This window comes from Siniperca chuatsi, linkage group LG6 (assembly GCF_020085105.1).
Source record: "Siniperca chuatsi isolate FFG_IHB_CAS linkage group LG6, ASM2008510v1, whole genome shotgun sequence".
Lineage (NCBI taxonomy): Eukaryota > Metazoa > Chordata > Actinopteri > Centrarchiformes > Sinipercidae > Siniperca > Siniperca chuatsi.
Window position 1 is genome coordinate 9,015,962 of NC_058047.1, and position 13,161 is coordinate 9,029,122.

At 39.3% G+C, this 13,161-nt stretch overlaps 1 protein-coding gene and 1 long non-coding RNA gene across 6 annotated transcripts in view; one reads left to right on the forward strand and one right to left on the reverse strand.

The window, feature by feature from the left end:
* Positions 1-13,161, forward strand: part of LOC122878328 — a 45,941-nt gene that overhangs the window by 26,327 nt on the left and 6,453 nt on the right. The gene's annotated exons all lie outside the window — the stretch shown is intronic.
* The window catches only part of pde4ba (phosphodiesterase 4B, cAMP-specific a), a 183,200-nt gene that overhangs the window by 15,457 nt on the left and 154,582 nt on the right, over positions 1-13,161 (reverse strand). For 4 of the 5 annotated variants that reach the window (XM_044201019.1, XM_044201020.1, XM_044201022.1 and 1 more), the window contains one exon: positions 5,752-5,864. In XM_044201019.1, coding sequence (XP_044056954.1) covers positions 5,752-5,864 — 113 coding nt within the window. Of the gene's footprint in view, positions 1-105; positions 477-5,751; positions 5,865-13,161 lie in introns of those variants that run through there. The other variant, XM_044201023.1, reaches the window with a different exon arrangement.

Here is a 13,161-nt window from a genome sequence, read left to right on the forward strand (position 1 = left end):
ACAAAAGTTTAGCACTCAAAGTCCACACAAGACAGAGAATCCACAAAAAGTATAACTGATTACAAACTCTTCATATCTAACTACAAAAAATCCAAGAAAGCTCACCTTTCTCCAACCATTTAGCTTCCCTAATTTCCTCTCTTTCTTGTCAAAGCAGCAGGCTCCCATGTTGCTGTGTGTAGAATGCAGATCAGAGTGGGGCTGCCGTCCGTTTAAGTGTCTGTATCAGTCTGACTACAGCATGAGTATAAGGACCAAGCCTTGGCTCTCTGACGCTGGGAAACGCCACAGCTCTAGTGACTCACTTTGGGCTGCGAGGTCTGACTAGGCTTTACCTCACACCCTGTGTATGTGAAGCAATGACTGAGTGTGTGCACGAGAGAGAGACTTCTGCCTCATACACACTCCCTCATGGAGGTAGTCCCGCCTCTAGCCTCTTGCTCTTCTTGCTTGCTGTTCACTACTCCTGCAGCCAGCAGTCACAGTTCTGAGGTTTACGCTGTCAATATCACACTGATCATTCTGATGACTAGAACCCTCCCTGTTTTGACAGAGTGGATTTTCTTAAACTTATACAAAAAGGTATATCCAGGTGTAGGTTTTTTTTTTTCTTCTGGAAGTTAAAATCTATTCAGTTCAAAGTTTAATGGCCAAAGGCAGAGGAGTAGTCTAACTTTCAAGAGTCCTTGAGGTTACAAAAAGGTTTACACCAGAGTGCTGTGGTAGAATAGTAATAGAACAAAAATTCAGTGAACGGATGTACACAGCACTCCAGAATCCATGTCTGACTTGACTTCTTCACTACTACTTAGTGTACTCTAAGAGTGCACACAGTATTTCCCTCAAGGTGCAGAGGACTCTGCAGCTTCAAACTGCGTAATCCCATTAACACACAAATGAACCAACAGGCACATGAGTCTTGTGTTTGCTCTGTGTGAACAGAACAGTTATCAAAGGCCCATCAGCAACTGTGCTAAATCAACAGGTTTCAAACAGGGATGCACCTAACAAATATTTCATCATGGTTTTAATCTGCTAAATTTTTTTACCATTAATGGGCAACTATTTTGATTATCGATTAATCGTTTGGCATTTTTGCTTGAAAAATAATTTAAACATTTGATGCTTACAGGTTCTCAAACATGAGAATCTTACATTATAGTAAATTTAATATTTTGGGGGGCTTTTGGACTGTTGATGACGTCACCATGTGCTCTAGGATATTGTGAAGGGAATTTTTCGCAGTTTTCTGATGTATAGATCAAACGATTAATCAATCCAAAACCTAAAGATATAAAACAGTGGAATGTTTGCAGAGCTGAAATGATCAGTTGATAAATCAGCTTCTCTGGTTCCAGCCTCTCTATTGTTTATCCGTCTCTAATTTTTTCAATTAATCTATTCATCGTCTAGTATACAGTATAAAATCAAAACTGTAGGTCACCAAAATGATTCTGCCAGTTGACTAAAGGATTACTTGACGTATCATTTCAGCCCTAGTTTCAAATAACAGAAGGTCTTGACATAAGAATATTCTGACTCATAACAGGCCTTGACCCGTCTATATCAGCCATACATAACAGCGAGGACAGTCACGTACTGTGTCCTCAGCAGCAGCAGCAGCAGCCCCCTGCACTTCACCTTGGAGGTACAGCAGCAGCTTCTCGCATTTCACCTCCCTCATACTCATGTTTCATACTCTGCCACAGCTTGAATAACAGTTTTTCCATCCTAAATACAACAGGTAGTCAGGGGTCACATTAGCTGATTGGCATGTTCTTGTTAATAAAGCCAGGTCTAGTGTTATGCCCCACATGACAAAGAGGCAGCAGTTGTGTAATGTTTTAGTTTACTGTAAAAACAAGGCCAGGAGTAAAATAGCCTAGGTATCAGTGGGATTAACCCATTGTTAATATGAACACACAGCCACATAGCACACTCAAACACACGTAGACACAAACAGTTCATGCATGCAAGATAGACCTGTTTGATGGAGGCATCCTTATCAGTATCTCATCCACAGATGGTTACGTGCGAGGACACATTCACCCACCCGCCAAAGTTACATCAATGAGAGAAGGTTATAATACATAATAAGCACAATGTGCCACCTGATGTGCTCCACTGTAGATCAGTCACGTCCAGTCCTCTTAATTTCTTGACACAAAAACTCACATTACTGGCTGAATTGTTAAAGAAACAAATCTGAAGTTACATTCTTAAAGGTTAATTTTTTGAGATATTCTGCTAAGAGAAAAACATACAACTTCCTATAATAGTTGGTTATCATTCATCATAGACAATTTAATATGAGACAATGTGCAATTTAGTATTTATTCAAGACAGAATGACATTAAAATGTGCTATATCTGCCCATGTACAGTACATCAATCTGCTGAAGTCAAACTGTCAGCTTTTTATGTTGTTGCATTGTGTTACAGTCTAATTATCTTGGCAGCTGCAGGGGTAAGTCTAATACAGTGTTTTGTAGTTGGGATATTTTGGAATTTCTCAAGTTGGGGAGGTTTCTGAAATCAATCACCTGCAGATAACGTTTGGCTCAATCCTGCCAATTTTTCTGTGATTGCAAAAGTCTTAAAATTACAGTAAGTGAGATAAGACTAATTCGTCCCGCAAGTCTACAAACGAAGGTTAGTATAAACCATTGGCTTTACCACATTTAGGAATATAGTAAAAAGTGTTGACTTTTTATTCTGTCTGGAAAATCCTAGTCTCATTCTGCTGTAATAGGCATACAGTGTATTCTCTCTACTCTCTGTCTCTCCTGTGTGATTCTGTCATCCTGTAGCCTTATATCCATGTCTAAATGTCTGTTTGTTTAAGTGGTTAGTAGTATTTATTCTGTGATTCAGTCATCCTCATGTGTCTTAACTGAAACCATTCCAGCTGACGACAGCAATGGGATAAATAAACATGCCCATTAACCATCCAAACGGGCATGATGGGATGTCTATTGTCGTCTGGAGTGGAGAGAGAGCGGGGATCAGGAAGGAGACAGGAAGAGAGAGTCACTCTGCCCAGGGGTCTGCATGGATCCCTCACACACACACACACACACACACAAATGTTCTCTCTCTTCCTCTCTAGTTTATTGTGTTTGACCCACTGCGGGATCCCTCACATCCTGTTGTCCAGTTTTATGAGAAATAACAAGCTTATCCTCTAAGCTCACTTGACAAACTGTTTTCAGGCTCTTACGCGCAGCTGCTACTCAACCTATGCAACAGCATTTCACTGCCATACAAACAAGTGTTCAGTATGGAATGTTTTGAATCAACAAAATAGCTGAAATCTGGAACTTCCTATAAGCTGTTACTCTCTACAGCAGTGTAAAGTTCTGTAAACATGAGTGAGACTGGATGCTCAGCCATCTTTGTAATAGATCTAACACATGTTACTGTTATAGCCATGGATGTATATTATAGGAACTGGGTACCGGACTCAAAGATGGCGCCCAGTCACGTGAATGAAAATTGCTTGCCCAGTGCATAAGCCAAAAAAGTTTCTGGCTTCCGGGTTTGCTTCCACGTTTGTCCTGTCTGCGCAGTCGTGCTCGGCTCATTGACTACATTGGGATGACGTCACACACTTTAAAATCACTTTTCTAGGCTCTGGGAATTGATTAAACATTCATAATACATAATTACTTATAATTGACCTTGTTTGCATTTGGAGATGTCCTGTCAGCAGTTTTACAGACGTTGTTATAATGGCGGTCTGTGGGACAAATTACTTTTTGGACCGCAAGGGATTTTTTTTTGTTGCAGTACCGCGAGTGGCCACTGGGACAAATTGGCAGCAAGGCTGAGTGGCAGCACTGATCCAGCTATCTTAATACATAATTTGCCCCAGTGGCCAAGCATGGTACTGCAATAATAAATTCCCCTGCATCCCAAATAGCATTTACCTCATAGACCTAACATAAAAATCCAAACTGCAAACAAGGCTAATTATTATTCTTTGTATTATGACTTTTTAAGCCATGAAGATTTAATATTTGCAAAACTTTCCCAGAGCCAGGAAACACTATTTTGATGTGCATGACGTCATCTTAATGTAAAGTCTATGGGCAGAGAGGGGCTAACCAGACGAGCAATTGTGAGTCAATAATGTACATGTTTAGTGGGCCACACAGCAGGAAGCAGAAAGAAGATAACCAGGAAGAGATTTAACTTTTTGGTTCTTACGCTGGATGAGCAACTTTCATTGGAATGAAAGGACACCATCTTGGAGTCCTTTATCCAGTTTTCATAAAACATCCATGATCTAGCTGAGCTCACATTATTGTAAATTTGATGACATAGACCATGATTTTATTATATTTTATAAGACCTGCTACTATGTCATGACCGCTGCTGCCCTCTCTAAAGTTAATAGTAACAATGATTCTAATGATAAACGTTACAATGTCATACACAAGAAATAGATATATACTCAAGGTTAAAGATTGAGTGCAACGCATTCATTCTTAGATATAAACTCCAGGAGACAGTACCAAGAGAAAGCTCAATAAATCAAGGGATCTAAAAGATAGGTCAAATATTGCTTGGTACCATTCTCTGTCATGCTCTGTCAAGTTCCAAGTCTTATTTAAACAAGCAGGAACTGAACCTGGATGCACATCACACACAATCAATGACACAGATGAAATAGAATAACCAGTGGACAGTGAAAAGTTGCATGATGGGAAAGATGGAAAATGTCTGAAAATTCAGATAGCTGTTACAGTGCCACCATCAGGAAGTTTGTTACCATAATATAGTCTGCATCATAGTGGATGAGATTGGACAGAAATGGGTGTATTTTCAGTAATGAGAGGACAAACTTGTCATGCAGCATAGGGTTGACTGGGCCCTGTAACCCTACTGCTGCTACTTCTAAAAAGGTAGTAATAATGATGATTACAAGTGATTTAAAGTCATTTAAAAGAGGCTGAGTTAGTAACTAACTTCAAACATGAATCCAACTCTGTAATTCTAAGATACATGTACACATAAGGAGTTACAGTACAAAGACAATCAAGCGACAAGTATTATGTAATAAACCTTAAAGACACAACCAAATATTGCTGTGTATCATGCTCTGTCAGTGAGTAATATGGTTAAGGGGTTACTTAAATAAAGAACCAGGAACTGAACCTTGGTGCACATCACACACACTCAATGATGCAGAAGAAACAGAATAACCAGTGGACAGTGAAAAGTTGTTTAACAGGAAAGATGAAAAGGGGGCTACAGCAGGCCAAGACAAAAAAACAACACCTCCTTTTGTCAGACCATTTTGCACAAAGAGGAAGAGGTTTAGGCAGAAATCAGCTGATGAGTAACATCCAGTCATATTCACACAAGTGTACAGGCAGCCTTTATAACCTGACAGTGCTTGTGCCAACACTGCTTACTGCTGCAGCCCCTATCAAACCAACCTCCTCCTCCTTACTGTATATTTTCAGACTTTTGATACTTTGACTTTGCTATGGTCATGCTATGTTCATGTATGTTTACAGCTACAGTATCTCTGGACGTTCATGTGTTTATTATGCTGAAGGATTAGTGCTCCTTGCAGAGTCCCTTTTCTGCTCAGATTTGAGAGCTCCCTCAAAGAGCAGAGAGTTTCTCTGGTTGAAACAAAATAAAGGCAACTTTAGTCTTCTGCCCCTTTAACATTTTTTCCACTAATGATGGAACAGCATGAAAAAATAAAAATAGAAAAAGATGCAGCCTCTCCTCCTACCTTGTTGGAGGCCATGTCGCTGACAGAGCGGTAGGTCTGGATGGTCTCCAGCTGGTCCAGACACCAGTCCAATTCCTCCATCGTTTCCATGGCCAGTTTCTGGTACGCCTCATCTGTCAACAAGCAGCCACACAGAGACGCACAGTCAGAACAGTAGGTGCACATGGAGCCTGAGCGCTGCCCAGCCACTCCCCCCAAGCAACATCCACAGCTACTGTAGGACCTGAACTCGCTCTGTCACACACACAACTTTTCTCTCTTTGCATATCATGTGTGTCTGTGTTTGTGTGTTTGACCTCCCCTCGACCCCCAATCTGAAGCCCTTGGCTCATTTACATGAAGTCAACCCCCTAGAGCAGGAAACCAGATACTCCACCCCCCTCACCATCACCACGCACAGACGCACTTTACCCCATCTTACAGGAAGCAAACAGACACCTCTAAATCTACACATAACACACACACACACAAGCTTTTATCATGCCAAACCAAACTTTTGTGTTAACTATTAATTCATTTTCTGCTTTCTCTGACACACATACATACACAAGCAACACTGATTAAGTAACATCATTTAATCAGTGTAATCACATCTGATTATTGACTATGGACAGATACTGTAACAGCATTCGACAGATAGTAACTGTTTTGTTTGACCAGGAGCTGAGACACAAACTTGGTAATGGGCCTGTCTGTCTCTGGTGGGGTCCCACATGAGGAGGTTTTAATGAGTCTACACAGAGTTGAGATTGGACATTTTGGTCTTCTGCAGAAATGATAACAGCTGCTGAAAAAACCCATGTGGTTATTGTTTTGCAGTGTGTATTTAGTACACAACTACAGTATACAGACACAAACAGCCCAGAGACAAAATTACAGGAACTGGCTTGGGTATTCATTTTTACCAGAACTGAACAATATTTCTGTAAAGTTTAGCAACAGTCAGGGTATGTATGCTACTGTGTGATCACGCCTTGTGCTGTTGTTGTATTGGCTCATTTTCTGTACAGCATTTTTAAGCCATATATACTGTAAGTGTATTATACACTTTTTAAAGTATAAGTATTACAGTTATTGAATTTAGTTATTGGGCTGCAACTACTTTCATTATCGATTAATCTACCAATTATTTTCTCTAATAAAAGACCCGAGAAAACAAACATCTACAAAGTCCTGGAGCCTCATTTATAAAACGGACTTACAATCAATTTTGATCTTAAGTATTATTTATGCAGAAAACCATGTATTATTAGTTATTTATAAAATCATACTTTGATGTGGAAATTATCTTATCTCTAAGCAAAGTCTAGACTTGACGTAAGTGATTTTCCTGCTGGTTATGTAGGGGTATTGCAGTTTCAGACGCATATGCGCCCAAGCCTGTAGTGAACTTTGCATTAGCTTTATGAACAATGTGATAGGAATTATTAATTAAAGGTGTGATGAATGAATTGCTAGATGCAAGTTGTTTTGAATTAAAAACATGATGCAATTTCTATAAATAGTGTGTCAAATTAGAAAGAAGTAACCATGGCTATTCTTGCGTTATTGGAAGACATTGAAAACCGTGCTTTTAGAAAGGAGAGAGTTTTCAGAGATCAGAATTACTTTTTTGCACATGATGATCCATGGGTATTCCTGACTGAACCCTCATTTGTGCTAGTGTTATAGGGGGAGGGTTAAGGGGAAATCGCTGATTGTAAGACCAGGTGTCAATTTTAAGTTAATTTGAGATTTATAGATCACAGGTGCATAAGTTCCAAATGGGCTTCTTAGAACCTGCGTAAACAAGGTTTTTTATGCTCAGTATCTTTTATGAATCCAACATAAGCACACTGTTGGAAATTATCTTATGACTAAGTTCAAGTATAAATCTAAGAACATTTTTATAAATGAGGCCCCGAGTCTCTAATATCTGTCTGGAAGATGAGTCAGTTTTATTTTTCACTTGTCTAAACCCTTTTATGTTATCGTAAGCATGATTAGCATGAATTAAGTGAGGGACGTTGCCTTTAAAATTATTATTATTAAGTTGTTATTTTCACTAAAGTGCCCATGACCAGATATAAAAGGAAAAACAACTGAGGGAGTGTGTTTGCCTAATATCAGACAGAATTGCCAACTTGTTACACTCCATTTCGGTGGAGTGGGCAGATTCAAAGGTCTGGACCCAGGCAAGCAGTGTGTTGTAACCACTACTGAAATATTCTTGCATGAACTAAGAGTCAATATTCCAACCCTGTTCCTGTGGTTTAAGTGTGTTTTTGAGACAACTACAACCGTACGTCAAGGTTGGAGTGAGGCCTTGTTGGAAAGCAGAGGGGGTGTGTGATGAGGTGGCTGGTGGGGCTGGACTGACACACACACACACACACACACACACACACTTGTCTGCTGCCCTTGCATTGTGTATACTCCAGGTCTCCTAGCTGCGGAGCACAACATGGCAGCAGGGTGTGCACTGCGGCGACCTTAGCGTGGCCACGTAGAATGTGTCCCCTGCTCTGATCTCCTTGCCATCAAAGACATGAGCCTGTTTGCTCTACCAAACATGAGAGGCACCTGGCGCTCTGCCCACAGCCTTCCCTCACTCTGATGAGGGGAGTGAGAGAAAGAGAGGGAGTGTGTGTGTTTAGTTTAACTCCACAAGGGTCTGATGTTAAAACGGCTTACACTCATTCGAGATGTTTCTTCACCGTATTCCCAACACTTTTGAGGTAGTTTGTGTTTTTGAAGAGCATACAAAGGTCCTTTTCCCTGTAAGAGTTTTCTCATTTGAACTTTTAAACTCTGCTCTGACATAAAGTAATATATAAGTGGTCTTCGCTACTGTATGGATATGTTTATGGACTTACTGTTGACCTCCTAAGATTGTCTTCCATATTTTTAGCCTGTGCAGTAATGATAAAAAGTCATTCTAACAACACTTCTAATGGTCTGTAACTTCTGTGTGAATGGTGAGGTTGTTTTTGTCATTCTATACTTATGAGGACCAAATGCGCAAGAATTATTATAGAGTACAGTGGGGGCAGTTTTATTCAAGTATCCAGAGTTTCAGAATTTCTCAATATATACAATCTACATCATATACACTTCCTGCATCAACAAAACAAAGACCCACAATCTTAACGCCAAAGCAAAATAAGACCGGAAAACAAAACATAACTAAACATACAATGACAATACACATTTACCCACATATAAAACAAACAAGCTCAACCTCAGTATCTTCATATCTGATCAACTTAAATGAAATATGTAAAATATAAATTAACAATCATATATAACTCTTCAAATACAGTTCATCTCTATCGAGTACACCCATTTTTATCCTTCACCAAATGAAACTTAATATGATCAGGGCTGTTAGATTCTGACCACTTTATCATGTCCTACGTGTCATTATTGTCTTAAAAAAAGAAGACTTATTTTTTTCTGGTGAATTTTTTCTGGTTGGAGCACATCCAAGGCTTAGATGAGCATGATTTCTCACGGTTGAATCATCAGAAAATATCTGGTTCTTTGATTAGAAAGTGAAAAGTACAATACTATGTACATAAAAACTTATGCAGAAAAGTCAGCTATGACTCCAGAGGAACATTTCGGGAAGAAACATCCAATCACAAAGCTTAAAATTCCGCACTGCTTACGAAAAGCTTTGTGTATTGTGCTTTGTAAAAGCCGGATAACACATTCAGCAATTTTAATCAGTTAGCTTTTAGATTCTGGGTCAATGTTATATGAATTCAGCAATTATGGCACAGTGTTTTGATCCCTTTTTGCAACAGTTAAGGTGTTTTTGACCTCTAGTAGCACTTTGGAGCAGTTTTTTATGACGTTTTGTTTGTCTCATTCAAATGCACGCAGGTAACGTGATACACATTCCTGCTAATGGTTTCACACTATTCCACTGAACTACATGTGTTGGTAATACTCCAAGAAATGCAGATATATGCCAGCAAAGGCAGGGAAGAAGAACACTGCAAGCTAGTAAACCTGGATGTAAACAATGCAGCATTCAAACGCACAAAAAATTTGCTTTGCACAATTTATGTGGAAGGAAATGCATTCAACACTTTTTCTTAGACCTCAAGGATACACACAATGTGTTTTGGTGAGTAAGCCTGAATGTAAATATAACTTTTGTTTGTTTACAAGAAAATTCCACTTTTAAGCATTTGAAATTCGCCACAGCTTTGATTTTGCACATGTGGTTGGCTCTTCGCCATAACAACAGTCGCTAAGCCTGATAGGCACTGTAGTATTTAGAACCATTCGCCAAACCAAACTTACAGAAAACATGACTTCTCAAAACTTACGTTATATTTTTACAAAACTGGCATCTGCCCTGAACTGTAACCCAATCCAGTTTTCAACAAAAGGTGCTCACATACTGATGTGTGTTTATGTGTGTTGTAGTGAGGCTGCATCTGGGGTAAAGCTTAATTGCTAGATTGATTGCTTTAGCTCCTAACCACGTTCATGACTTTGATTTTAAAACACACAAAAATGGGTACAGAGCCTTCAAATCTGGTTTAGTGAGACAGGACCTCAAACTGGTTATGAGGCCAACTTCTTGTGGGTCCCCACATACTAAATCCATTCTCTAGGTAGTTGCCAGAGCCACTTAACTATGACGCTTGTATAGCAGTTTTACTCTGATCCCTGCCCTGCTGGCAAGCAAAGCCAATACAAGTCTTTACCCCAGTGCTGGACCCAGTTTACCACCAGTCAAATAAAAAAACTAAGATTTATGTGCTAAGCATTGAGGCATTGGATACTGACTCTGTTATTTCTCAGTACTATTATGATAGTTACAGCAACCATCAAATCTAATGTCAATGCTTTAAATACTTCACTTCAGAGGAAAATGGAATGTAAATGACCATAAAGGAAACACAACCCAGTCCCTGTTTTTTTTCTGCAACTAAAAGACAGACGAGTCAACCGAAATTAATGCAAAACATAAACATGTTAACCTTAATTGTAACTGAATGATGGTACAATCCCATGACAATGTGTAAAAAAGAAAATAAATTTTTTTAGCTCTGAGTATTTGCAGTTCATTTGACATAGAAACTTGCTGTAAGGCAGAAAAGGAAACTAAAGTGGTTTTGTCTTTTTAATTTAATTGAGAAAAAGGTAACAGGATAATGTAGTCAATTGGATCCTAGAGTCTGATAATAGGTAAACATCAGCAGGGTGAGACACGCTCTATTATAGACCAGATTATTAAAACAATAGAAATGCCTGTAAAGGGTGATAAAAACTAAAATATTAGTCTCAAAACATTCAAACTTTCCAAGCCAAATTCTTTGTTTTTTTGTTTGTTTTTTAACCTAATTTATATCGGTTTAATTTTTTACAAAAATCCAGCATATCATTATTTTGGAAAACTTTGTCTTCCAGAGACGGATTTCTTTCATACTGTTGCTTTATGACTTGCAACACATAAAATCATACAATGTTTCTGCTTATAAAAGTGTGTATATAGAAATGACAGTTACAAACTCCCTGATTATTACCAAAGAATACATGCTTTTATATTCTCACTTGCTTTATGAGAAGTAGCGTGCATGTTAGCTGCATACCAGCAATTACTTTAGTCACAGCAATCTGGATTGTGTACTCTCGTGGCCTCAGATGGACCAAGGGAAACAGCATTCAAAAGCCAAATGTCTACTAACACACACACATACACTAACACCACGATGTAAGAGGGGATTTCCACCGCCTCCACCCCGACACAAGGACTTTTCTGATCAGCGCTCAGACCTACAGTGAATGTCCCACAGGGGCAGACAGGAAAACACACAGATACACATGTACAATCCAGTCAGACACACACACACCCCAGTGTGTACTGTACATGCACACCAACTTAAATGTCACATTACTGCACTCACACACAAACATACAAACGTACTTTCCAGCTGAAGGAGGCAGGGCCAACAGGCTGCAGAGGCAGGGAGCGTTAGGAGGGATAGGAGGTCCGCTCTCTCTCTCGCTCTCTCTGTCTCTCTCTCTCTAGATTCATATTCAGTTTAGTTCAGTTCAGTAAGCCTCACTGGCATGTTAAGATACAGTATTTCCTACACAAAGTTAACAGTACCAGCATGAACAACAAAAGATAAAACAAACACATTGTCGACACAAACTTGTCACCTGAAAAACTTTTGTAATAACATAAAAAAAATGTGTGGACATTTTCACTGAATATATCTAAAAATGTACTGGAGTGAGAGGAGATAAGGGTGGACCAAAAAAACAGGATTAATTTACCATATACATACATAATGAAATCCAAAACAAGAACACAAAATAGAACCTTAACCATGCGTTGAATGAGCTGTATTAGCAGTATTGTATAGGTGTTCCTCTTATTGTTTCCATCCATGATTCATTGATTGTTTTTACTTTGATTGTCTCTCAGGTTGAGCCAAGGTAGCACATATTTTTTTGAATGATGCACTTTAGTTTTTAATCCCCAGTAACATAGGTATCTTTGGTGTGGTATGGTTCATTACTAAATATTTCAAAATCCTCCAATATTTGTTTTATTTCAGGGAATAATTTTTCTGTTTTATTTAATATCCTGCATTCCTATTTTTAAATTCCCTCATTTTAATGGTGTTTCTAAATGTCTGTTGCTTTTTTTCTCTGTCAATCTCTCTTCCTCCTCTCTCAAAAATCTGTTGATTTATTGACACGGTACTTTATGGAAGACGTCTTCTTCTTTGCAGCAGTGGGTGCACACACACCCAAAACCTACTACATATACAGCGCATGGCATATGTTGCTATCACATTACTTAAGGACAAGTGTGCCCAGGGGACGTCAGACCAGAGGAGGAGACAGCTGCATCTGTCATCCTCTCGTGGGGATAGAGTCAGTTTCCTGCATGTGATGTGATGCAGCAGGCAGGCTACAGCGCATTATCAGCAGCCAAAATCTATATGGCATAGAAGTTAAATCTTCAGCAGAGATAACCTACGGGCACTGACACATGCACACACACACACACACACACACACACACACACACACACACACACACACACACACACACACACACACACACACACACAACAAACAGTCATAAACACACAGGATAAGAGGTCAGCAGGGTACAATCTCTTTTTTCCTCTCATACTAATTTCTGCTTTTAATTTATTGACCGAGCATTCATCATGTAAACATGTAGGTTTTGAAGGGTGACGTGCCACATTTCCAGTAAACCGGTGCAAACAGACCACACACACATAAAGAGAAACCAAACTTTGACGTAGGTCGATTGGCAGCAGTGTCAGGTTCCTGAATGAGAGAGACAGAGAGAGGGGGAGCATCTCTTATTTTACAAGAAACAGAAAATAAGTTGATCTGAAACCCTTCGCGGGGGGGGGGTGTTACA